At 40.2% G+C, this 25,907-nt stretch overlaps 3 protein-coding genes across 10 annotated transcripts; 1 reads left to right on the plus strand and 2 right to left on the minus strand.

The window, feature by feature from the left end:
* Nucleotides 1-22: 22 nt before the first annotated feature.
* Nucleotides 23-18,088, minus strand: kiaa1328 (KIAA1328 ortholog). Of its 6 annotated transcripts, none has more exons than XM_029501378.1 (14): nt 17,316-18,088; nt 16,410-16,505; nt 14,935-15,909; nt 14,340-14,375; nt 13,960-14,231; nt 13,670-13,785; nt 13,316-13,470; nt 8,169-8,293; nt 6,769-7,103; nt 6,390-6,608; nt 6,107-6,202; nt 5,875-5,975; nt 5,499-5,604; nt 23-1,450 (listed from the first exon to the last, which is right to left on the minus strand). In XM_029501378.1, exons 5-14 carry the CDS (start codon nt 14,209-14,211, stop codon nt 1,228-1,230), a joined length of 1,728 nt encoding a protein of 575 aa, XP_029357238.1. In that variant the 5' UTR covers nt 14,212-14,231; nt 14,340-14,375; nt 14,935-15,909; nt 16,410-16,505; nt 17,316-18,088; the 3' UTR covers nt 23-1,227. The 6 variants fall into 6 exon arrangements, with proteins under 6 accessions (XP_029357238.1, XP_029357237.1, XP_029357235.1 ...); XM_029501377.1 differs by having other exon boundaries at nt 13,355-13,470; nt 13,670-13,770; nt 14,892-15,909; XM_029501375.1 differs by having other exon boundaries at nt 13,670-13,770; nt 14,892-15,909.
* tpgs2 (tubulin polyglutamylase complex subunit 2) lies at nt 15,149-17,592 on the plus strand. 2 transcript variants are annotated; one of them, XM_029501382.1, is made up of 7 exons: nt 15,149-15,310; nt 15,418-15,497; nt 15,584-15,671; nt 15,800-15,940; nt 16,072-16,185; nt 16,306-16,469; nt 17,287-17,592. In XM_029501382.1, exons 1-7 carry the CDS (start codon nt 15,235-15,237, stop codon nt 17,509-17,511), a joined length of 888 nt encoding a protein of 295 aa, XP_029357242.1. In that variant the 5' UTR covers nt 15,149-15,234; the 3' UTR covers nt 17,512-17,592. The 2 variants fall into 2 exon arrangements, with proteins under 2 accessions (XP_029357242.1, XP_029357243.1); XM_029501383.1 differs by having other exon boundaries at nt 15,800-15,937.
* A 159-nt stretch (nt 18,089-18,247) lies between the features above and the next one.
* aqp7 (aquaporin 7) lies at nt 18,248-21,928 on the minus strand. 2 transcript variants are annotated; one of them, XM_029501380.1, is made up of 6 exons: nt 21,595-21,928; nt 20,658-20,784; nt 20,424-20,561; nt 20,165-20,283; nt 19,456-19,673; nt 18,248-19,254 (listed from the first exon to the last, which is right to left on the minus strand). In XM_029501380.1, exons 1-6 carry the CDS (start codon nt 21,715-21,717, stop codon nt 19,059-19,061), a joined length of 921 nt encoding a protein of 306 aa, XP_029357240.1. In that variant the 5' UTR covers nt 21,718-21,928; the 3' UTR covers nt 18,248-19,058. The 2 variants fall into 2 exon arrangements, with proteins under 2 accessions (XP_029357240.1, XP_029357241.1); XM_029501381.1 differs by lacking the exon at nt 20,658-20,784 and having other exon boundaries at nt 21,595-21,718.
* Between the last annotated feature and the right edge of the window lie 3,979 nt (nt 21,929-25,907).

The raw sequence follows: 25,907 nt of genomic DNA on the forward strand, positions 1-25,907 counted from the left end.
CAATCGTTAAAAAGATGCTGATTGGAAGGTTTCTCATTTGGTTTTGAGTACAATTTTGCCTCCATATTGTAGCCTCTTTAGGTTGAAATGAGTCGTAGTCAAACACTCTTAAAACAATCGCTCAATCAATCGATATGTATTCAACAAAACATATGCCTTGAAGTTACTATGAGTTGCTGCTAATTTGTAATGAACTTGTGTCTGATTTGTTGTTGACCCCTGATTGACTGCTTGATTACAAGGCCAGTCCCGTATTTTAAAACTTTACAACCCTTGCTCTTAGTTTGCCATCATGCTTTGTATTGTTTGACAGAGCTCTGATCTTGTTCAACTGATCTGTTCTACCAAGAGCAAAATCCAATGAAAACTGCACTATCTCATCAAAAAAAACAAAAACAAAATTAAGTTACTATCATTTCTTTAGTGCCGCTATCAGTGCTTTTTATTTCTAAAGCTCAGTAGTGTTGCTAGATTCACATTTTACTTCATATGATTTTCAAAGTATTCTGGAAATCTGTTTCCCAATTTCAGCACATATGGAGGGTGGGGAAATGAATGTCGCTTATTAAGCTTTGCCAGGTTCCTGATGAGCTAAGCTTCTGATTGGGCAGTGCGCTTTAGGCTCCCGCCCCCGTCTCTCCAGACTGCACCATTCTCTGGTCCCCTGGACTCTTTTTTTGTAATTTTAAATGAATGATGCGTCTCAGCTTAGCCCAATAATAAAGCACAGTCTAGAATAAAATGCTCTGTGTTGTGTCATAATTACTGGTGGTTGAAGGTGATATCTATTACCAACAGTATGTCACAAATGTAATTAACACAATCTTTTGAAGTGCAATTGACTGTATGATAGCCCAGAATCAGTGAGGTTATATAATTTAGGGTAATTCATTTTAGCCAGATTCACCATGTTCAACTATATATGATGAGGATCATTTAGCATTTGCCCTGTCATGGTCTTTGGAGACAATCAACCAGCGGTGAAGTTTTTTCAAGTGGCAACAAAAGGACTCAGTTACAAACTAAATTACTAACCTAACAAAAACTGAATTATTAATAGTTTATTTGAATTAAAAATGGCAGAATAATAAGAAAATGTACAACATCATGATCATTTTCATAATTTTAAATGAAAATTAAATGGAAGAAACTTCAAAATTTAAGACCAAATAGGCAAATACCAATGGCCGGATTCTTCTTTTTTCCTGTTTTTCATCTTCTTCTTTGTCATAAAATGAAGAAAATATCCTCGAGTATTTGGCTTTCCTCCAGGTCCTGCTGGGTACTTTGGGAATAAGGCTTTCCAGGGGCAAGCAGGGTTCTGCCCATTGATTTGGGGGTAGTGCAGTCTGGCCTAGGCTGTATTTGTTTGCTCCTTCGCATGGACGGTATATTGTACTCAGAGACAGGGCTAAAGATGTCCAGTAACTCGGCCACAGAAAAATCCAACCTGAAAAAATAAGTAAAACTTTGCAAGGTTTTTGTGGCTTGATTCATTTTCTGTTTCTTTTTTCCATATGTGACTGTAGCTTATTTCCAAGGTTGAATTGGTAGAGACTACATTTATAATACAGAACCCAGTGGAGCCCTGTAGACAGACGTTTGTAAATGATCAACATTTTGCTGTTTCATTTTAACAGAGAGATGCACACAAAGACCACTGGCTACACTACCTGCCCTCAAAGTGATGCATAAAAGGTGCAAGCCAAGGGGACAACAGCAGATGTGCACACGGCGAAAGTCTTTTTAGAGCGCAACGCTTGTTCGGAAATATTTTTCATTCACAATTTTTTACTTGTTAACCCAGACAATGTGAAAGAAAATCTCTTTTCAAACCATTAACAAAATCTTTCTTGCTGAGGTAACAACTGAACCCTAACAAGCAGCGTTAAAAAGTCAAAACCACTGGGGCGTCCCGGCAGAAAAACTGTTTCGTGCAGGGCCAAGAGAAAAAGAGGATGAGGACCCCGGTGCATTCTCCCCTGGAATAGGAATGAGGGAATGTGCAGTGAAATAAATAAACCAAAACTGGGAGATTAAGCTAATAGAGATTCAATCCCTCAGTCCGGCTGGCTTGATAAATTATTCAGTGTATACACAGTCGACAACGGCCATTCCAAATACAAAACATGAATTCTTTAAAGCACGCTCCACTGATGTTGCTTACATAATTCTCTGCTCGTTTAAAGCTGCATCGATTTGCATTGTGCAGCTCCGCACACAGCTCTCCCAGGTAAGGGCAATCTTTGGCGTGTACTTGTTGATATGCATGTGGGTGGTCAGCAAGGAGACACTCTGGTGCAACTTCCAATTGAGTGCATTAGTGATCCTCTCCACTTAACTATTGGCCTTGATATGTAGTGTTGTCACAGACTTGAAGCAGGCAGTACATATCAGTAGACAAAATGCTTCAAATCTTTAGCTATGTTGTGCTTTGGCAAACAATAACCTATGAATACATGTTGGGGGGAAGAGAAAGTGAATGAGGGTAAAGTTGACCAAGGAATGATAACTCACAAAAGGAGACTAAAGCTCAACTAAGTAAATCTATCCTCCTCATTTGTTCTCCTGCCTGTCAGAGGGAGAGGAGAAAGACAGAGCATGGGTGAGAGTGTATGTGCCTGCTTGTAGGAAAGAGAGTGGACGTGAGTGCAGCTTTGTAGATAGAGAGGAAGGCAGAGAGGGAATGTGGGGGAGGGACTTTGGCTAGAATCCTTCTCTCGAAATGTGAGAATTTGCATTTTTATTTGTTGATTTATTTAACGGACAGGGCTCTCAAACAGCCATCCATCAACAAAGGACATGTTGGTAATGAATAATGCATTACTTACCGGCGGTCACAATCTATAACAAGGGTAGTGTGGGGGGTAGGGGTACAGTTTGGGCAGGAATGGGAGCTATGTTAGTGGGGTGGGGGGGTGGCACAGAGACTGCACAAGGGCTAGAGAGAATGCCAATAGATTTTCAGAGGGCTACACATTGCAACAAAGAACTTAATTTCTTGGCTTCAGTTTGTGTGAGGTGAAGTTGTGAACTGGTGCTCAATATTAATATCCCTCAAGAGAGTCTTGCCAAATCTTTTTCACCGCTATGTGGATAACAAGAAAGTACACAAACAACAGAAGCTGTAAAACATGTTTTTGTCAGTATACAAAAAATGACTACATTGCCATCATTTAGTTACCGTTCAGTTCTTATATCATCTGTGCCCAATACGAGAGCAGGAAGAAGCCTTATAGAGAACCAAACATCTACTGAAAGTTGATTCTGGCAGTATTTTATTGTTACTGCACAGAACTTTCCACACTCAACTAAACTCTTTGTGCTTCATAAAAACCTTTCGGGCTTCTTTCTCCCTATGCATCAGCACACCGTGTCTCTTCTCTAGCGCTATAAGGCCAGATAAACCACCACCTCCTTCCCACTCGTAACTTTCAGTTTCGGTTGCTCCCCTTTCATTAAAGATAGCTGTCTCGCCCCACCGCCCCTTTTCATTTGCAGTCCAAACAGTAAGATAAAAAACCTATAATGGCCACTGCATATATCCCGCATGTCAATTTCCCTACCAATCAATAGCAGGCGGGCAATGGCAGGAAGGATGGAGATGAGATGGGCGGGGTGCACTGGAACTGTCTCATTACTAACTAGCACAGGATACATGAAAGGATTAAGAAGGTCACTTACTCTAAACCCGAGCTTTGTTTTGGCATTTCCACATCAAGAATGACTTAAAATTAGATAGCCATCAGTTCAGGTAACATGCCAAATCCTTAACCATAAACAACTCTTGACTAAACAAACCTGCTTCTTTTGACCTCACTAGGTTACCAATTCTAGATCATATTTTAGCATTGGAAAAAAATATCTATAAATTTGGAATAAACAAAAAAAAACCCAATCCAATCTATGACAGTAACATGAAGCACCAATGACTCACTTTCAATTTTATACAAAACTATACTAACCCTAAACCCAAAACCTATGAGAATACCTTGTATTACTGAATAGTTTAGCAATGAGCATCAAAATTTAGTGTGCGTCTATTTCATTCATTCATTACAATTTATTTTGATTATTTATTCACAAATCTGGACAGCAACTAAAAAAAAGCATATGTATAATCCAAATCAGTGGATTACCAAAGGATTCCAACTGTCCAAGGAGATGCACATGAAAAAACATCCAAGGGGCAGACTTCCTCATCACTGGCAGTAAAAATTAACACTGTCTAGCTAAGAGTCCAACAACTTTAATAGGCTTTGGAAGTGTAAATGGATGGTAATAAGATCTGATACCCAGTGTCCCCTGCTGGAATTTATGGGCATCTGCCGAAGCTCACAGTTCAACTTGGACCCCGCACTGCTTTGTTTAAGAGTTACTCATCAGAAGTTGTAAAGTTTGAGCTGTTTTGGAGGTGTAGCCTTTAGAACAGAAAGCAAGGGGCTGTTTTAACAGGTAGTGAATCTCCTATCAAACACCACTTTCCCAAAGGAAAGTTGACATTAGATTGGGGGTGAGAGGGGAAAAAAAAAAAAAAAAACACTACTTCTTGAATAATGATTTTTGTTTTGTTTTTTTTATTAAAGATTTGCAGCATCACAGTTAAAAACTGCTTCTGAGCTTTTTTTCTATTTAATAATTCCCCGGCAATTTAGAGATCCTCACAAAGAGGGAGGCAATAACACACAAGGTAATGAACGTCCCTTTTCTTTTAGGAAAGTTGGATTGTTTCTGCACTGTGATTCATTCCTGTCCCAAAAACCCTCTCCTTTTCTTTATGTCTTTGTCACCATTTCCATTCTTCTCAAACTGTTCTAATTTTCCTTAATCCCTATTTCTCACACTAAGCAATGCTCTCACACCTCACTCAACCTTGTATACACTTTTAACATCTCTCTCACTCGTGCTTTTTGTGTCTCTTTCTGTGGCAGAGCGAGAACAGAGGGCAGTGTGTGCATCCAGAAGTCTGTTCAATTACACCTGCTGCAGGGTCCCTGCTAGGCCGACTAATGGAACGCAGCATGTGTCCTGACAGGCTGGCCACAGCGTTAGCTAGCCCAGTAAAAAGCTTCATTTAGCTCCTCACAGCTCTAAAAGTGAGCGAGACTAAGGAAATTCATCATCTAGCCTTTAACACTGGAGCAAATGCAAGCCTTGGGAAAACTTCACAATTCAAACTTTATGCTTTACGATAATATATATATATATATATATATATATATATATATATATATATATATATATATATATATATATATATATATATATATATATATATATATATTTCTTTCTTTCTTTTTTTTTTTTTTTATAACATTGTTAATATTCGAAAGTAAGAACATTGATTGCCTTAAGGGGTGTATGAAAACTAATAGATTAGATATATGCCACTGCCCTACTGTTTATCCAGCATAATATCACCACTTCAGCATAAACCTTGATATAAATGGTAAATAATAATTTGATGGTTCCTTCAAGTCAAGTAATGACCGTGTTACCTGGCATCAGCGCTTTCAGGGATCACAGACACTGAGTGTGGCTTACTCAGGCTCATCTGTGACTTTGCAGGAGATGTGGCCATGTCCCTTCTGGATTGGTCAAAGCCTGTTGAGAATTGAAAGACAGGAGTTATATGAAAGGGATGTGCAGGATGTGCAGCAAGAGTCAGCTTTAATGATTACCATCATGATAACGTTTGCATCTATAAAAAAGTATATATATTTAAAAAAAAAAAAAAAAAAAAAAAAAAAAAAAAAAAACACTTAAGGAATTCTATATCATGGAAGGTTTGACTGTGATAGTTTTTGAGCTAAGACTATTTGTAGACTATTGAACATATAATTCTGAGGCTGAAAATAAAAGGTCACAACTCACCAGGTGTCTCCATACCATTACCTAGATGAGCAGCTACAGGTTGTGGGTGTTTTTCATTCAGGACCTGTTCAGCAGGATTTACTTCTGTATTGCCACACCCACTGCAACCAGCAAACAAAATATATGAGAGTTTAATCTGTAAGGTGTAAGTGCAAGAGAGAGAAAAAGCATCTGACAAGAGGGGTTGTAGTTAGAGCTCCTGTTATCCTGTCTACTGGTCTACATGGTTTACCTTGAGGGTAACTCTTGGTGGGGGGGACTGTCCAGCTGTAGATTACCATTCCTTGTGGTTGAGCTGCAGACCTCAGCTTGAGTAACTCGTGGAAATCTGACAAGAATAGGAAATAAAAAGAGAAATAGCTATGGGGTTTACACGTTTGCAGGGACACAATGAATGTGTTATTTTTAAGTAAGAATCCATCCTAACGTTCATCTTTTCATCAATATCGTAAGCCCCTAAGTCTAAGTTTGTGTTAGTGAATCCTGTTCACTTCTCTTTGGCTTCTGTATTTTACCTGCTGGATTCAAGACACGACTGGTGTAACTGCTGTTTCTGTCTGTTGAGTCTCTCCTCCTGTTCATCAAGCCGTGCTTGCAGCCTCTCTCTCTCCATCTCCAACTGCATCTTCTGCAGCAACAGTTGGTGTCGCTTCTCCTCCCAGTCTTCGTGACCCAGCAGAGTCCTGGTCAGCGCTCCCTTGGTCTCCAAGCCCGTATCAACCCCACTTCGAACCCTGTGTTAATATATTATTATATATTATATATTATGTTGCTTAATATATAGGGTATATTTTGTTGAATATACAAGTTTTTCTCATTGGTATCATGACAGAGTTTGCATTTTGGACAATTTAAAGCAATAATCCAGAATGACTGCACAGAGTAATACTATACCTTTCACACTCATGTTGCTTCACAGTTTCATGTTGGCCATTTTCTACATGAGAGCTATTATCCCTTCTCCATTGCTGTGTTTCATAGCCACTATCTCGACAACTGCCTTGGTAGTGATCACATCTATGGCAGGACTCCCTTTTATGATTCCTATGCTCCTTGACTGGCCCACCAGAAGGTTTTCCTGGGTTTTTCAAAGTTTGTACTGCTCCTCTTCCTCCATTTCCACTTCTGTGAACTTGAGGCTGTTGTGCTTGGGTAGTGGCAAAGCTGAGGTATGAGCCATCAAAGGGGGAGACATTAGCTCTGCTGTGGGCTTCCTCACAACTTAGCACCTGGACAGAGAACAAAGAGGATAGCAAATGCATTTTGGCCAATTTAGGAAGCTTCTGAAAAATTTATAGGAGTATTTCGGCCAAAAACATTATACTGCTCTATAAAACCCTAATGTAGCACGAAGCCACACTGCAAAATTTACCAATTGTGCATTACTCACTTATCAACCTAATTTGCTCACATTGCTATGTGCAGTAAAAGCTTTCCCCCATGTGCCTGTAAGGGCTGTTCACATTATCACTTGCCCCTAATATGGTTACTGTGACTTGAAGCATCCTTTTAGGTTCAAATCTATTTTCTTCCATTTTATGTTTGTAACTACAGCAATTGTGTATTGGACTCTGAGCACTCCCAACACGAGCATGACATACACAGCAGAACTCATCCTGTGTAGACACTGACGCATGACTCAAACTGCTGCTGCTCCACTAATGTTCGGCTTTCACTACACAGCCAGCATAGACATGGTGTTAGGGTAGAGCTGGCTTTTATAGCAGTGCAAATGCAAATCATCCATTAAAACTGTAAACTGGACATTGGCCACAAGCTTAAGGGGATAATTTCCAACTGAGCATGACTGGCAGGTAAGTCAAGGTCGAAAACATTATGAGATAAACATGGGAAGGAAAGCCCATCTTATAGTTGACTGGGGAAGAGACTGTGACTAATTTGCTGGGGGTCAGAGAGCAGGGAAACACACATTACTCAAAGCTACCGTGGGACAATAAGGTTGGCCAAGTCATCTATTCTTGCAGGGGCTGAAGCCAGAGAGGCGTCTTCACTTTGAAAGTGTCACCTTGTGGGAGTTTTCGCTACGTTGCAGTCATACTGCAATAGTGACTGAAGTGGACCTCGACAGTGATTTGTTATGCATTATTGTGGCACTCATAGAACAACATCATGCTGCATTTGTTTTCAGTGAATGTTTTTGCACATGAATGACTGACTGATGGAAAACAGAGGTGGTCCATGAATGTGGCTCCCATCGGCTCACGACTGTCACCTCCCACTGCATGTTTATCTGATAAAAACCAAACATGCATCAAGTCTCACCCATATAGTACCTTGCTGTGTGCTGGCGCTTGGATTAGCTGGGCAATGGACTTATTGAGCTTCGCCTGTTGCTCCGAAAGGTATTGTTGGTAGAGCCCGAGCAGCTCCTGGCACTCTCTGTATTGCTGTTGCAGGCCTGGAGGACCAAGGGTTAAGTAACTAACTACCTTACAAAATAAAAACACTAAAAAACAAAGCAGAACCTTTAGCCTTTATCTTGAAAACTTTCTAGAGAAAAAGTACACAGTGGATAAAAGAGTGTGGCTGAGGCAGATGAAGGGTTGAATGTTTTGATAAAAAAGGAAACAGTTCACAAAACAAAAACAAAAATATGTGTATTCACTGTGTGAATTTACTAAGAGGACAAATTTGTGCACAGTAGCCATTAATTCCTCTTACACAATTTGGGAAAAAAAGAGCCCAAGTTCATATTGACAATCTGACTTGCATCCACATCCTTGTTTCTGCAATCAATTACACATTGGAATAGAAAAGTAGGTTGAACAGCAAAGTTGAAAACAGAAGAAGACGAGGCCAGCAAAATCAAAGTTGTTGTTGTGGCACAGAGCGTTCGCCATCTGGGTCGGGCCAAGCTGTTTTGAGCTGAGCTGGGCAGTGCCGTGCCAGGCTATCTGCCAGACAGAGAGCTGGCAGACACAAGAAAACTAATCTGGAGCAGAACTACTGCTGCGCCTCAGGAGCCCACTAATGGCAGTGGCAGCACCACACCACCAGCACATACAAAGATAATGAGCATGAGAATGGAGAGGCTACACACAGACACACTCACGCATTCAATAATCAACCTCAGTCTTACTCTCTGACTTTCTAGTGCACACAAACAAAACAAGACATGAGAGCAGAAATTTCCCACCTGCACTGCAAACAGCCCACACACAAATTCTACAATAAAGTAAGTAGTACAGACACGTCCGTCGATGCTGAGCATAAAGTGTGTTCCTCTAGGTCATATCTTTTTATGATGGTGGCCCTGCTCCCAAAGCTGATGAGTTTTTCAGCATCCTTTTGAAAAAAGGCCCCTATTTTAAGAGAAAATCAAAGTTCAAAGTAGAGTCTTATTGAAGGAAGATAGTGGAACACTCCATAAGAAAACAGTTTGGTCGTTAGAAGACTTCAATCAGGTTGCGGAAATGAAACAGAGAGAAAGAGAAGAGAGCTGGGACGACATTGAATTGAGGCACAGACACCAGACAAATGCAGTGCAGCAGCTTCCATAAACATTGTGAAATGTGAGGAAACACTTTGATTGAACCTTCCATCTAACTATGGCTTCTCCACCGGCGCACTGATAATGTCCATGGAGGTAGTTCTATATGGAAAACTTAAGGACATCACAAGGACATCATATCATGTAAACCAGTGCCGGGAGGTCTATTTATGCAGCTTGAGTAAGGGTCCTGAAGGAGAGATACTGAACATGCTTATACAGCTACACCTCACCTCAATCCATAATAGAGTTGTATGCTGAAAAAGGAAAAAAAAAAAAAAAAAAAAAAGCCTGTTGCTTATTTTTTTTTTTTTATCAGATTCACCCACATAAAAAAGAAAGAAAAAAAAAAACACAGCAATACATGATTTATCATGCCTAAAACAAAGGACAGAAGTCCCCAACTACACACAAATACACAGTACAGTAAGATGGATTTAAAGCCAGAATACCAAATCAGCTATGGTGAAGACCACACACAAACCAAAATACACCAAAAAAAATGTGCAACAGTGCCAACAGGGCTGTAGTATTAGAGCATCCCTGTGCCATAAATGAAGGTTATGTGTGTAAATGTGTTGACAGGCTTACGCAGTCCCTGGACAGCAAACGCTAGGTAATCTGAACCGAGTGGAGCGACGCTGATAAGATTTCACCTCTCTGCCCGTCGCTACACTAAACATGCTTCCTCCACAGCCTTGGATGTCAGCCAATGGGGGCCAAGCACTCAGCAAGCCCCTGGTTTACATCGGAGCTGCAAAGTGCCAACAATGACTTACTCCTCCCCCCTGCTCCAAAAATACTCAGAATCAAGGGCTTGGGTTGAAGAGGCTTCAGACGGGGCCTGTCAAAATGATTCACTTCCCTGTCAAGCGGAGGCTCAAATGAAATAATGAAATCCACTTCAAGGTGGAACAAATTTGCACAAGAGGGGGGAATATTTTAAAGCCCGCTTTAACACACTGTGCCAAACAGATTGAGTCTGAGCAGGAATGTGGGGGAAACTGGGGAGGGGACTGATGTGTATGAATGTGTGTGTAAGGAAGCAATGATGGGGAATTAATAGAAGACGACAGTTTACATAACTGCTTCAATACTACTGAATCTGGAGAAGAGACATGAGTGTGAGTCACACAATAAATCAATAAGTAACTCAATGTGCCAGCTGACAATTATTTTGAAAATGGCTCTAAAATTCCAAGAATATAATATATTGAAGATTGATTCTTAGCCATTAATGTGATCACAATTAAAAGTAATGTGAGTAGGAACAAACTAAGCTGTGTCTTGTTGAATCATCAGACATTAGATTTGGACAAATACTTTTTTGTAAAGAATATGCCAATTGTGAGATGACATTTGCAACAAACGAGCCCATGATTCAGAAAGCCTAAACTTCACACGAAACATAATAAAAGGCATTCCAACACCAATTCCAATCAATTTTGGGTTATTTATTCCACAATTAAGCCAAATGGTAAAATTGTTTTGTTTAGATTAGATTTGTTTATATTCAGTTCGGCAGTTAGACTGACTCAGTCCACAATATAAACCTTACATGGCTGTACCTGTTCAAACAATAATAATTATTTGAAAAGTTTAATTTTGGTTTCAAATGATAGCAGCTCAGTTTTTATATTCTAAAAAACATCTTCAAAGGATTTATGGACTTGCGTTTCGCTCAGCAAAATTAAATCTTACAAAAGAGTTAAAAATTCAGTCAAAATCAGCATCTAGGCTGCCATATGTTTCAGCTATGCCGACTATGGTCAGAAGCTAGAGTTTGAATGGGAAGATTAGAACTGAGTTACCACCTACAATAGAGTATACCTTATATTTCACATGTCAAGAGCCCATCACTCATTCCTAGAACAAAGATGAGATACAGCCACAAAGCTGACATCAAGAAATATTAGGGGCTTATTCTCCCAAAAAACAAAGAGCCACAAATACTCCAGAAGCAGTCTTCTGATGTGTGCTTATCAGAAAAGGCACACTTGATAAAAAAAAACTGATTTCCACATTGTAAATGTCATCCATCCAAAACCTGGGAGGGTAAAATGGATTTAGCACTGGTAATCCTCTATCACCACATGTAGTATTTTTAATGACATATTCTGACAGGGCTGTTATTCCCCACTCTCTATGGCCTCAGGATTCTCTCCAATTGTTTAAACTCAATAAATGGCATTAGCTGTAGCACCTGCTGTGCCTTCTTCTGGATACAAGTGGAACTGGGCACCCATTTAGTAATGCCACCTTGATTTCTGCCCATGCCAACATGCCTTGAAGTACAAAAGGCATCTTTCCTGTCTGAAACACTAATTCAGTCTTGTGTGCCAGTCCATTCCAAATGTCAACTGAGCATCCCAAATATCAAGGGTACTTTTTTTCCCTCTCATCATAGGTGGCTTGGGGCTAAGGTATTGTCCGACATTCTTTATACACCTGACAACCCTGAACTCTTGGTTAGATAAGATAAGCTGAGACGTAATGGAATTAGACTTGACAAGACTCTCATTCAGTGTGTTTGCCTTTGGTGCCTCCTTAACCTTTCAGAGAAGTGCCGGAACCTTCTACCGGAGAAGAGCCTTCATGACTCTTGCACGCACTTTAAAAGACTGCGTTATCCCCCCTGAGGGGCTTGGATCCCAACACTTTTCCCTCTCAAATACGTTTTTAATGGAGTTTAGAAGTTTGGTGTAAATGCCAAGTCTCCGAGCCAAAGTGCCTTTAATTGAGTTGTGCTTTCCTAATTTTCCCCGCCGCCATTGCCAATCGTGCAATTTACCAGCTGGGTCAATTACTCTTCATATTTCGCAGTGTTTTTAACCTAAATTGACTGCTGGCCATGATGTGGTCTGACCTGAGCAGAATTGTTATGAAGACAGTAGGTGGGTTGTGGGATGCAATAAACAGCATACTTTAAAGCCAACCACAAAATTAACTTACACAATCTACATCCTACACAGTCAAGAAGAATTTAGTGACCCACCTAATCTAATTCTGTAAGGATGGACAAGAAAAATCCTATATTTGAAATTCAGCATTCAACGAGGGTTATGAAAACACGGAGTAAAGGCAAAACACTGTAGCCTTCTCAGTAAATATAAAAATTTATCTTTAGCTGATGAGATAATTTAGATGGTTTGGGCAATTTCTCCAACCATGAAATTGATTCCATACAAAACAGCGGATAAGCTATGAGCACTTGCAAAAGACAACTGCTGCAAGATCAAATAATTTAAATACATCCGATCCATTTGTCTGCCTTTAGATATCAGATTCAAGGGTCTTGATCAAAGACTGCTAATGGCTTGCCTAAGACAACACTGCCCCCTACAGACGATTATGGGGGATTGCATATTCAGCACAACATCCATGCAGCCAGCAATAAATCATCTGTAGAACTTTAAGGAGAGGCAACCATGTGTCACGGACTGCTGGCAACAGTAATTTCACCCTGAGACTACAGTGGGTTATTTCACTTAGATATTTTAGGTTGAAGTAGTGTTATTCAGCAAAATTGTCTAGGAAACCACGCTCTAGTGTAGCAGCATCATTCCAATTTCAAATGGGGTCTAATGCATCTTTATGACAGTTTCCACACTGATAGAAAAATCCCACTCTTGAATCAACAGAGGACCACTGTTTTCCTTTTGACAATGCACCATAATTTGCACTAAGAAGAGTAGCAGTTCCTATGGTGTATCAAATAGGAACAAGGCATGCAGCAGACTTTACAAATTAAACAGATTACTCAAATATAAAGATTGTTTTTAGCCCCAGTGGATGAACAGATCTGCCAACATTCACTGCTCTCCTTGTTCTACTAACTGCAAAAGCAAATTTGCTTCATGAAAAGACAATATGAAAAATACAGCGACCATCCCTCTAATGAGCTACCCCTCTAAAAACAGTGTGACTTACTGCTGCGTCTTTGTTTGTTCAGTAATTCTGAAAGGATACTCTCCCTCTCCTGTGCTATGATCAGGTTCTGCTGCTCCAGCTGTAAGATCTTGCGTTCAAAATGTTCATGTTCATCTTTCAGACGTTGCACAGACTCTTCTTTCTCCTCACTGACTCTGGAGAATAGGAAATAATGAGCAAACTGAAGATAAATGAGGTTCATTATATTTGCAAGTTCAAAGGATGTTAAGATAGTACAAGCAGTACAATATTATTAGTGAAAATGTAAACATTTCAATGACCAGTGAATTTCAATGGTAAAATAGAAGCATATAAAAAAAAATTCAGAGCTCAGTGTCATGTACTGCTGGCTACCTGGCTAGTTCTTCAATCAAGTTTGCAATCCGCCGCTTATCTTCAGGACAGAGGTCCTTCAAACAGACCTGGCTTCTGTCTCTGCTGGTCTCAGAAATTACCTGTGCAAAGTACAGCTGGCAATAATAAGACAATAACAGAGACTAATGGTGAAATTCTGACAGTTTCAAGACAAACTTCTTTGCACTCTGATCTCATATTATCCATAATATTCTTCCATGTATCCAAACTCTTCATCTTACATTTTTGGAGGGCAGAAAAACAGCCCATTGAAAAAAATAATAGTTTACCTGCGGCAAAGGAAGTAAAGAGTCTGAGGCCAGAGAAGGTGTGTGCTGGGTTGCAGCAGCACTGTGGTGGGCTGGCACAGTTTCTTTAGCGTGGGCAGCAGCATGATCGCTTTGTAAGTGGTCCTGCTTCTTCCCACCTTTCTTTAATGTAAGCTCATTCCTTAAGTCAGACCTTCGCCTAGCTGCTCCCGACATGTTGTTACCTCTTTTACTTAAAGTGCTGCCTCTGCCTGATCTCAGACCGCAAGGCATTTTCAGTTCTCCATCCACTCCTATCGCAGTTTGTGGGAAGGCAGAAGAAAGCATATCATATGTAAAGCCCACAAAATTTCAAATTTCAGACTGACAAAAAATTTTCAAACAATGTCATTAAGGCTCACCAGGAACAAACACTAAGGGTTGCTCTTCATCAGACACTGGGTGAACAAGTCGAGACAGACACTTCAGTTAACTTTTTTTTGCACATCTTTAATGAAACGTGGCAAACCACATTCTTACCAATGCTGTAAAGCTATTAAGGTCGAATACGACAGAGTAAAACTTAAAGCTAAAGTAAAGCTCTCAATTTCAATCCCGTAACAAGGAAACAAAAATGGCTTTCTACAGTAAATAGCCTTAATGTCATTATTAACTCGACAGCATTAGGGGAGCTCACAGAGGCGACTAGTAATGACGGCAGGCATTTGTACTGTTACAGTGAAAGTTTCATAATCATTATAATAAGTAACCTTTAAGTAAGTTTAAAAATAGGGCCAAATTACCCTCACTAACTACACTTAGCTAACTAGCACGCACTTCCCCAGAAGCAACAACCTGGCACTCAAGCAGAGCTAGCATGTGTGGTGTTCTCTTGGTTTCCCGTCTCCCAATAAGTTCTGAATGAATATACAGTGGACAATGACATTAATGTTGCCGAGTAAAAATACATATACCGTTTTGCATCCAGAATATCCCCGAACATCCACTTTTACTTGCCTCTGCCGCCATGTTGAATCAACCGCCACCACTCCCAAGGAGCCAAGCGCGTTGCTAAGGAATTGTAACCCGGCCTTTTTCTTACAACTCAAAATCTGATTGGTCAAACTTCAGAAAGGTGGCTTCCCATTGGTCTAAAATTGTGCCAATCTGCGCCAATGCGTGCCTTGCTTCCTGCGAGGGTTTGCTTTCACCAGCTGATGCCGATGGGACGGGAGGCTGGAGGCTGGAGATCTAAGCAGGCATCTGCAGAGGAAGCTCACACCGATTTGTACCAAGTTGTGATTGCACTCCTCCAAAATGGACGAGATAAAAGAGAGTTTAATGTTTAAAGGTGTTGCGGAGAGATTGACGCTTGGGATTACGCGAATACTCGGTGTGTGATAGTTGTGGTCAGCGAATAACGTCAGTGTTGATGTTAGCTAGCAAGCAGAACAATATCCTGTTGGTTTTATTTTATGCATTTGTCTCCGTTTTTATCAGAAAACATGCCTGGTGTGGTCGATGTGCGTTTGGCAGAGAGGGAGCCTGCAGAGAAGAGGAGCCTGCTTTCATGGGAGCAGGTGAATAAACGTTCACCTTCAGAGATGCCGCTTCACGTCTGTTTTAAATTTGCCACGTACTTGAACATGCTTTATGTTCTCATTAGAAAAATACATGCATTTTACCAGAAGATCTGCGAGATTTCTACCTGACCACCGATGGGTTTACACTCACCTGGAGCGTTAAACTAGACAGTAGGTGGCATCCTTTCTCTCCTTACCTTGAATTATTCTCTTACACTTAGAGGTTATTGTCAAGATTGATTATCCCTGGATAATCTCTAATAATCATAACTGTGTGTGTGTGTTTGTTTGCCCTTCAGATGAGTGTGTTCCCTTAGGCTGTATGATGGTTAATAGTGTGGCCAGACTGTGCCCACTCCTCCAGCCAGTATCACTCTTCTCTCTTCCTAATGCACCATCACTGGCTGACCTGGACTGGGAAGAAAACAGCACAGAAAGTGGTAAAGCTCACCTATCTGGTCCTCATGTTGTCAACTTCTGTGAGGTCTGTTTATGAACACAGAGCCAGGTAATGGAAGGAAATGAACAGAAAGTAAATGTTTATTCAAGGTTGATTAATCTTCCTTGCCAGGGTTGGCGGATGCCCCTGCTGCCCCCCATTTTGATTCTCGGAGCCGCATCTTCGAGCTGGACTCCTGTGGTGGGAGTGGCAAGGTGTGCCTGGTCTACAAAAACTGCACCCCAGGTGTTTTGTTTATTATTTCTTTTCCTATTTCTCTAAATAACAATATTAAAATAAAAGTTGTTAGAACATGAACAAAAAGTCATTTTATGTCTTTTCTATATTTTTCTTTGGTTTCTCCAGGTGTGGTAGCCCAGAAGAGTGAAATCTGGTTCCTTGATCGCTCTCTATACTGGCATTTTATGACCACGACCTTCACTTCTTATTACAGACTCATGATAACCCACCTGGGTCTGCCTGAGTGGCAGTATGCCTTCACCCCATATGGTCCCAGCCCCCAGGCCAAGGTAGCAACAGAACTCAATCTAAAGACAATGAGCCCCCTGCAAGAACAAGGCCAATGAACATGTTTGTTATTCCACTGCACATACAATTAAATTATCCTGAATCATACATATTTTTATGCTAATGATCAAATGTCATTAGTTTGAACCTGAGCAGCAGTAGCTTTTTGTGACGAGTTTGTGCAGTGAGTTCAGTAAATTTGACTTGGAAAACAAGAGAAAAAATTATTAATACAAGATTGTTCTTGCAAGAGATCCACTGTGCTGTGAAAGAAATGGCATGTGTAAAGCCCTCAATTGTTTCCATATTGCACTGATAAAATATCTTTGTTTCCCTTCATTTAGAATTTTTCTAAATGAATGTGATAAATTTATCACATATTGTCTAACCATACCTATTTAAAATAAAATCTACCTATTGGAGTCATTGTAGGTAAACAAAATAAAAAAAACTGATTAAATTCTGTTTTGTTTTTTTTTTGTTGTTTTTTTTTTTTACAGTATTCTGATATGTTGGTTGATCTAACTCTTTAACACAATGACACAAGGCTCAAAGTTTGGGGACACTTAAATAAAGGTTGAATGTTTTTATTACATTTCGGAGTATTCCTTCTGATATGACTGCCTTTTCAAGTCTTGAAAAGGTTCGTGAGATCATAAATTGCATCGGAGGAGCATAAAGTAAAGGAGGTCTAAGACATCTGCAATTTCACTGTAATGTCAAGACTATGATGGTTATTGAATAAGCTAATTATGAGTTATTTTGTTTCCACATAACTATAATAACTGGCACACTCTCTGTATGGTGTTCCCTCTACAGCAGTGGGCATCCCTGTACCAACCACTGACCTTCAGCAGTGAGCTCAGCTTGGCAGATCCTGCAGGAGATTCTTACATCAACAAACTGGATCCTACCAAGGCCTTCAAAGGCAAAGCTAAGGTTTGTGCCCCCAAGAAGAAGCAGTCAGCACAGTGCAACTTAGGGAGCGGGACCACTGCCAAGAGCCAGGCCAGCACAGGAAGACACAGCGGGGCAAAGCGATGAGAAGAAAAAAAAAAAAAAAATCAAGAAAAAAACATTGTGATCATGTATGAGAACCACACACCTTAGAGGAGGACTTCAGTATTTCCTTAATTTCTTACACTACATACTGAATGACTCAACATACATGTAGTCAAAGTTTTCTTGGCTAAATTGGCACCAGGTTTTGTTATGTTTACAATTCTCAGATATCATGGATTCATAAATGGCATAGTGCATTAACAACAGGTTTGTAATCTGCACCCGCATTTACCAGTATCTACTAACGGCACATTCCAAAGACAATTCAGAACAGCCACTTCCCACTCACTCAGTACTACTTAACTTTATAACTGCATTTACTATCACCAGGCTCAGTTGGTTGTAAATATTTTCATTTTGAATGTATTATACAATAACGCTCACACACACACACACACATACACATATATATATATATTATATATACATTCTAAACATTTGAAAATCAATAAATAACATTAATTTGTGTTAACACAAATTTGAAAGAAATGGAAATATGGAAATAATACTGTGTTGGTTTCAGCAGGGCAGTACACATGCAGACACCTCCTCATCATTCACTGAAAATAATGCAACCAATAACACAATTTAGGCTGCCTGTGGAAAGGACTAAGGGTGCACGACGGATGCCTGAGAGCTCCAGTATGAAATATTACACCCTAAGTGGGCATTTAAACTTCAGCCTGAAATGTTGCATGTGGCATTATGAGAGACTGGCAATAAACCATGATGGCTTTAAAAATCTCAAATAGTTTTGTTTTTTTTTTTTTTACTTGCACTCATGTTGTGATTTAATGACGTTTAAAGTTCAGAGTTTAGGCCTGTTGATCTTGTTATGTGATGAAATCTGCAATTAAGATTTCTCATCACTAAATGTGACAAGGTTATTTCTCAGCAGTTTGAAAATAACATTTGTGGCCAGGCTTAATAAGATCTAAGGGCTGGGATTTTGACAGATACACACGTTCTACCTTATAGCTGCTGAGTCCCAGTTGAGGAGTTGGTAAGATGAGCAGATATATTTTCTGTTGTTTTTTTTCTGTCCTTTCAACCTGTTTGAAATGATTCTTGCCTTTCTTAAGTGTAATGTACTGGAGTTGATTGTTTTGCATATACTCATTCCTAAGTATATGTAAGTGTTAATTGTTGTAATGGAAGACAAAAGATGTATCAGATGCTATCTCCTCAATGATACAAGTATAAAATGTAAGCTCGTTAGTATGTTTCCCTTCTTCCAAATAAGAAATGGCCCTAATTTTTTTGGTTGTTAATGTATTACTGACATGGATGGGAGCAAGCCAAAGATGTTGGCATCATGATTCAGCTTGGAGGACTATGTGTTATATTGAAAGCCACTCTAAATGCATTTAATTAGATAATAGTTATTTTAAAATGGCCTTTCAATCCCCCATCTGATGACTTCATTCTTGGTCTATTTGTGTGTCATGTCATCCATGTCATATTGGAATGTTCTCACTATCTATTTATATCCACAAACAGGCCTTTAACACTTGGCATAGTTGGATTTCTCACACACACACATTTGCACAGATGTCTTTCTGTTTCTCCAGAGGAGCAGTCTCCTCCAACTCCTCCACCAACCCCCCATCCCTTTCAGAGATGTGGGGGTGGTGCAGTTCCACCAAAGCCTTGTAGAGCCCTGCACCCAACACACCTCCAATGGGGGGAGCAACTAGAGGTACCCACCACCACCCATTTCCAGACCTGCACAGATAAAGACAGAGATATAAATGTAAATTTAAAGTTAAAGAGACAAAGTATCAATATATGTATTGCTCATAAACAACCAGTAACTATGGTCAATTTTTTGTTGAAAAACTAGACTAGTTATTTAACAATAAAGAGAGGTGCAAAAAAAAGAAACCCTCCATTCAAAGCCAGTTCCTCCATCATATATATATATACCTGAAAACCTCAGACCCCCAGCCTGCTATGGCAGTGAAGACCCTGGGTGCAATGTCTCTTGTGGGGTTTATGGCGTAGCCGCTGTTGCTGCCCAAAGATATGCCAATGAGTAAAACCAGGAGGCCCACCACGACAGGCTCGCTGCCTGCTCTGGCTGGTTTGTTCTTCTGGTCGGACAGAGCCATCAGGCACAGCAGTAGCATGGCTGTGCCAAACACCTGGCACCCGAACAGAACAAACATCACATAGAAACACACATATTAGCAGAGTATAAAACAATACAGCAAAGAAGGGGGTGTGTGCCTGTGTGTGTGCCATATGATGGTGATTTGTAGTCCATTCATTCATCCATCTTCTATTGCTTATCTGTTTCTGTGTCACGGCGGTGCTGGATCCAATCCCAGCTCACACTGGGTGAGAGTGGGGTGCACCCTGGACAGGTCACCAGTCCATCACAGGGCCAAGACACAGAGACAGACGGAGACCAACAACCAGTCACAGTCACACTCAGACCTACGGTCAATTTAGAGTCACCAATTAACCCAAAATGATGTCTCTGGGCGGTGGGAGGAAATCCATGCAGGCACAGGGAGAACATGCAAACTCCACACAGAAATGGCTCAGTCCAGGGTACTAAACCCGAAACCACTATGCCACCATGCTCCCCCTGATTTGTAGTCGTAATCCTTTAATCCAGTTTTATGGCTACCTGGTCAATGAATCCAGCCAGCAAGGAAAGGTATGGTGCAGGATAGGTGGCAAAAATACCAGCTGTGGCATTTACACCAGTTACAGTCAGGTTTCCTCCACAGTAATCATGAATGGCATCTGCATATGGAAACAGCGTCAATAAGGCAAATGCTCTAAGGTGTATGACAACAGATGACAATACAACAATGATAAATGAGTAACTGGGTTTGATAACAATATATGTGTTCACTGTGTTAGAACACGCAGCGTGTCCTCACCATAATAGACAGCATAAATTGTCCCTGCTGCCAGGAAGGATCCCAATAGTTGTGCAAAAATATAAACGGGCAGCATCCTCCACGCGAGGCGACCAAATGTGCACATTGTAAACGACACTGCACCATTCATATGAGCCCCTAATGGACAGAGAAATGAAAAAATGTCAACTGCACAATGACTGTGATGACCTCTGAGCATTTTAGGGTAGGGTTTGTAAAGGTCAATTCCCATACCTGAGACATTCCCTCCAACATGTATCCCCATAGCGACACCCAATCCAAAACCTAGGTTGATGCTGAGGTACTCTCCAAACGCTCCCTGACCTGTCACTACCTGCGCCACAGACCCCAGGCCAAACGTCTGGACTCAGAAAGAACCCAAAGTGACAGATGATGATTACAGAGAGGAAAAACTGTAGAACTCTTAACAAGCAGGTTGTAGACCAGATGAGCGGAGCCTGTTCAGTCAAGCCACTGAGAACTAAACTAAAGAATGAGTCAGTGGTGGGGCTTTGTTAATTTTTCATTTTCAATTTAAAGGAACTGCCGGCCCTGTGGAAAACAGCTGACTGAATTGTTTCAAGAAACAGGAAAAGTGTGATTCCTCCTATAAAGGTCAAACATATTTATTTAAAGATTAGGTCTGCTCTCCCAAGTTTAAACTAGATAAGTTTAAGTCATTTTGTCAAATATCGATTTACCAATGTGTTCACATGCTCATCTACAGCACGTGTTAGCTGTCTGCATGTGTGTGTGAGTGTGTGTGTGTGTGTGTGTGTGTGTTTCTTCCAGCATTGTTAGTGCAAGGGTTTTTGAAACAGCTGTGATAACATGTGACTTGTGAAACCCCTTCCTACTGCTACGGGCCTACTGCCCAGCCATTCCTCTGGTAGCACTAGATTTCCTGGTTCACCCACTTCTGCTTCCAATCCCCAGTCACGACCCCCACCATGTGACTGTGAAACGTGCTATCAGGCACAACTGGGCACGTTAACATGACATTAATAATTAATGGCATGTGGTAGTCACAGATAAGCATGCTACAACGTTAAAAAACAAGAAAAGAGCTCAAAGAAAAGGGAAGCTGCTGTCAGAATGAATGTTAGAAATAAGTGTTGACGCACACACACACAGACAGTTAATTCATCTTTTAGAAGAAATTCTGTCTTACCATCATGACATATGTGGACAGGGATTCAGCAAGTCCCGCACGAACAAGTTCATTTCTCAGCCAAACTTTAACTCCTTTCCGCTGAGAAACTCCGTGTTCTACTGACAGCACCAAGTCCTTCATTTCCTCTCCCTCTCTCCTTTATACCTTTTGTTTTTAGTCGAGTTTATTTTCTAAATTAGAAAAACTCAGTCCCCCTATAAAAATAAGTTTAAGAGGTCCCTCTCATATCACACAGTTGTCCACAGTTTCTGGTTTCCCTCTTCTCCACTAATGTGTTTTCTTCTTCTTCTCTCTCTCGCTCTCTCTCTCTCTCTCTCTCTCTCTCTCTCTCTCTCTCTCTCTCTCTCTCTCTCTCTCTCTGCCTCTCTCTCTCTCTTTCTGTCTCTCTCTGTCTCTGGCACAAATACCCATTGGGGTTTTTCCACACTTTATAGTCTTGTCCCAGCCCCCACTTCACACCCCCACCCCCACATTTGCTGAAACACAATACGGTCAGACATGCACTACAGTGGCTTTGCATGTGAGGTTAGATGTCCAATTATAGGAAAAAGGTCCATCCATCTTCTGCCACTTTTTCCATTTCCGGGTCATGGGGGGTGCTGGAGCCAATCCCAGCTCACACTGGGCGAGGGGTGGGGGCACCAACAACAACTCACACTCAGACCTGCGGACAATTTTGAGCCACCAGTTAACCCAAACATGATGTCATTGGACAGTGGGAGGAAACCGGAGTAACCGGAAGAAACCCACGCAAGCAAGGAGAGAGCATGCAAACTCCACACAGAGAGGCTCCAGGCCAGGAACCTGCGACCTTCTAATTGTGGGGAACAGCACTAACCACTATGTCGCTGATAATATAACTGAACATTTTTAATGGGTGTTAATCTGTAAAGTGTCATGGTACACTTGATGTTTCAGTTTGAATTTTTCTTTGTGAATGCATATCTGCATCATGTTTAAGTGGCAAGAAATAATTCACTACCACAAATGTCCCTTTGTAAAATGTTTTACATACATCAGGTGTTTGTAAGATGTGTTATGTATGTTGACAGAATTTATAGTGTTTTTTAATATTTTAGTTCTGCAGCATGTTAACTTTTAATAGTTAATAGTTTGCCTTTAAGAGCTTGAAAAATTCTGTACTTTGGAAAAAACAATCCATAGGCCTACAACAGATATTGATTAAATGAGACTTTGATTGACCATAGTCAAACATTATTTGCACTACACAATGGAAAATTTCCAAGACTTTTCCATCAAATCCAAATGTGTTTATCCCATCTGAAGCTCATTTTTTTCATCTGCTAACATGTGAACTTGTTCAGAAACTAAATATTAGGCTGACTTTTCAGACCTCTGCACAGAAAACTGGTCAATGTCACATGGCGGATAAAGATATGTAGAATAACTAGGCAACAAGGTTAGTTTTTCAAATGAAATGTGTCATTGAAACCTGATTAAAAAGGACTTCCTAAACTAAAACCAAAGATGCTTGTCTGTGACATTCTTAACAGTATGAATGCTCTGATTGTGTGATTGGAGTGTGTCTGGTGATACTGGTTATGCTTGTGCTAAGAGCACATTGGAATTTTTAATGTCCGCTGAAAACGTATTCTGTAGTGTGTGTCCGTGAGTTGTGCATGCATTATTAAATTGATGTGTGTTTCTTCAATTGTGTCAGCTTTGTTTCCACACTGTAAGAATCCACAAAAAGTCAATTCTGATCATTTTCAGTGACCACTGGACCTTTCCTCTTGTACCACCAAGAGGTTACGATTTGTAATGGCATGTCTCAACAACCAATGGGTGTGCTGCCTTACAAATGTATGCACGCATTCAGACCACCAGTACGATACATTAGAATCATGCTAATGATCCCTTCACTTATAATCATATTTTATCCTAGTGTGTGTTTGTTTTTAATGAAGTGAATCCTGGCGACCACAGATTCAGTTATTGTTTTTCACATATTATATCTGATGACAGGATCAAAAGATATAAGATAAAATAATGGGGATAACATCCATGACCCCATTACCCTCTAATCTTTTTGTCCTTTCTTTTTTTTGCAAACTGATGGGACCCGCATGCTCTTTACACTTCCTGTGTAGCTTCAACATAGCTCAGCACAAAAGAGCGTGCTGACTCTAAGACTGACCGGGGGTTCGACTGACTTCAGGCTTTCCACTGCTTTTACACCAAACAAGATCTAGAGTGTAGATACTTATTAACTGAAAGTTTACTCCAAAATTCAGGGGAACTGGGTCACTGGTATATTTCACTTGAAACAACTGATTTATTTACCCCTTTTTTTAACTCACAAGTAAATATTCTCTGTTTTTTTTTTCCCTGTTTCCACCGAAAGGACAAAGATCCATGGCAAAGACCTTATCTGATATGATCACATGTACACAGATCACGAAACCAACTGAATCTCATCAGACATGTAAGCACAGGTTGAACGAAAGCAGCTTTTTTTTCTGTAGCAGTGCACTAGAAATTGTGAAATTTAGTAAAATGCTCGATTGTTTTGACAGCTTAAGCATAAAATTTAAAATGGATCAATAAGGGTAATAAATAAGTTCAATTTGTTGGCTGATATTGCCCTCTAGTGGCCAACATATGTGACGAGGCACACAATGTAACCGTTTGATCATACTGTTCTGTAATGATTGACAGAGGATGATTAATAGCTCCAAACACTGTCAAACCCTAAATAATCCGTCTATGCGTTTATCTATCTATCTACGGACACCGAAATCAAATTCAAGTCACTGATATACGGATATCTGCCTTGACGGTGACTTCTGGGTTTTGCTGTGATGTATGTGAACTGAACCATGCACTACGATCCACTTTCAGGGCATTTCCTCAATTGATCTCAATCTTAATTAATTTATTAATCTTAATTTATTTGTGTTGCAATTATAACAAGTGTCATTAATTGAAAATCACTTATTGATCTTATATCAAGCTGAACTCTTTGATCAGCTTTTGTGATCGAAGGACTGTGGTTTACAACATAATCCACAAGTGTGGCTCTGATTTCATCAGGGACTCTTATTCTCTACCTACGTCCTCTTCCTCCCCTACCACCCTGCAATCATTCAGTTTTGATAACTGAATGGATAATTTTCCTTGTGACAGCTCACACAATCAAAGAATGTTTGGAATTCGTGAAGAGTTTTACTTATTGTGGGGCGACAGTGCTAACCACTATGCCGCAGTGCTGCTAGGAAAAAGGTAAAAAGAAAAAAATGTAAACAACATATAATTTTTTATGGGTGTTTATCTGTAAAGGTTCATGGCACACTTGATGTTTTAGTTTTAATGTTCATTAGTGAATGTATATCTAAGTGGCAGTAACTCGTCAACGTCACATGACAGATAAAGATACGTAGAATAACTAGGCAACAGCCAAATGAACTGTGTCATTGATAAGGACTTTCTGACGAGCAGAACTGAAACCAAAGATGCTTGTCTGGGACATTCTTAACAGTATGAATGCTCTGATTGTATGATTGCAGTGTTTCTGAAGATACTGGTTATACCTGTGATAAGAGCATGTTGGAATTTTTAATGTCTGCTGAAAACGTATTCTACAGTATGTGTCCTTGAGCTGTGCATGCATTATTAAATTGATGTGTGTTTCTTAAATCGTGTCAGCTTTGTTTCCGCATTGTGCGAATCCACCCATCAAACAGGTCATGGTGACACCTGAACAGGGACAAGGACCCTGGACCCCGTCACTCCCCTACAAAGGTACAGAAGGAAAGGTCCAGTGCTCACTGAAAATGATCGGTGCCAGTCCAGGTCATGGAAACCTCGCTCTATTGGGACTCTTATTCTCTACCTACTACCGCACTCTGCAATCATTCAGTTTTGATGACTGAATGGATCATTTTCCTTGTGACGCCTCACACAATCAAAGAATGTTTGCAAGTCGTGAAGAGTTTTACTTATTGTAAACCGAATATCAATACATACCGAAATATGTGCAATTATCTAAAGATACCAAAAGCTGTAATTAACTGATGTAACTCTCCCTGCTACAGTGGTGTCCTTCGTAAAAAAAATACAAAGTGAGACAATGCAAATGTCAATACAAAATGTTTTGTCATTTTGTTGATGCACTTCTCGCAAAAAATAAACTCATGTGTATAGTTTGTCAGCCTGTCACCCTGTGTTGCATTAGTCTTTTCAATCAAGTCACTTTAAACTTTATATAAATAAACTTTGAATGGAAATTATCAGAGTGGGATGAATGGGAAATGCCCTAAGTCATCTATTTACTCTAATAATGCAGTTCT

Source organism: Echeneis naucrates, chromosome 5 (genome assembly GCF_900963305.1).
Source record: "Echeneis naucrates chromosome 5, fEcheNa1.1, whole genome shotgun sequence".
Lineage (NCBI taxonomy): Eukaryota > Metazoa > Chordata > Actinopteri > Carangiformes > Echeneidae > Echeneis > Echeneis naucrates.

Excerpts from the sequence above, each read along its gene's own strand:
- kiaa1328 (XM_029501372.1), bottom strand. The coding sequence starts at position 14,946 with ATGGCGGCAGAGGCAAGTAAAAGTGGATGTTCGGGGATATTCTGGATG. Across the intron at positions 13,786-13,959 it reads CTTTACTTCCTTTGCCGCAG|CTGTACTTTGCACAGGTAAT; the intron begins GTAAACTATTAT and ends TATTATTGCCAG. Across the intron at positions 7,104-8,168 it reads AAGCGCCAGCACACAGCAAG|GTGCTAAGTTGTGAGGAAGC; the intron begins GTACTATATGGG and ends TTCTCTGTCCAG.
- aqp7 (XM_029501380.1), bottom strand. The coding sequence starts at position 21,717 with ATGAAGGACTTGGTGCTGTCAGTAGAACACGGAGTTTCTCAGCGGAAA. Across the intron at positions 19,674-20,164 it reads TGGCTGGATTCATTGACCAG|GTGTTTGGCACAGCCATGCT; the intron begins GTAGCCATAAAA and ends TTCGGGTGCCAG. Across the intron at positions 19,255-19,455 it reads TGGGGGTCTGAGGTTTTCAG|GTCTGGAAATGGGTGGTGGT; the intron begins GTATATATATAT and ends TTATCTGTGCAG.
- tpgs2 (XM_029501382.1), top strand. The coding sequence starts at position 15,235 with ATGGACGAGATAAAAGAGAGTTTAATGTTTAAAGGTGTTGCGGAGAGA. Across the intron at positions 15,311-15,417 it reads TGGGATTACGCGAATACTCG|AAAACATGCCTGGTGTGGTC; the intron begins GTGTGTGATAGT and ends CGTTTTTATCAG. Across the intron at positions 16,186-16,305 it reads CTACAAAAACTGCACCCCAG|GTGTGGTAGCCCAGAAGAGT; the intron begins GTGTTTTGTTTA and ends TGGTTTCTCCAG.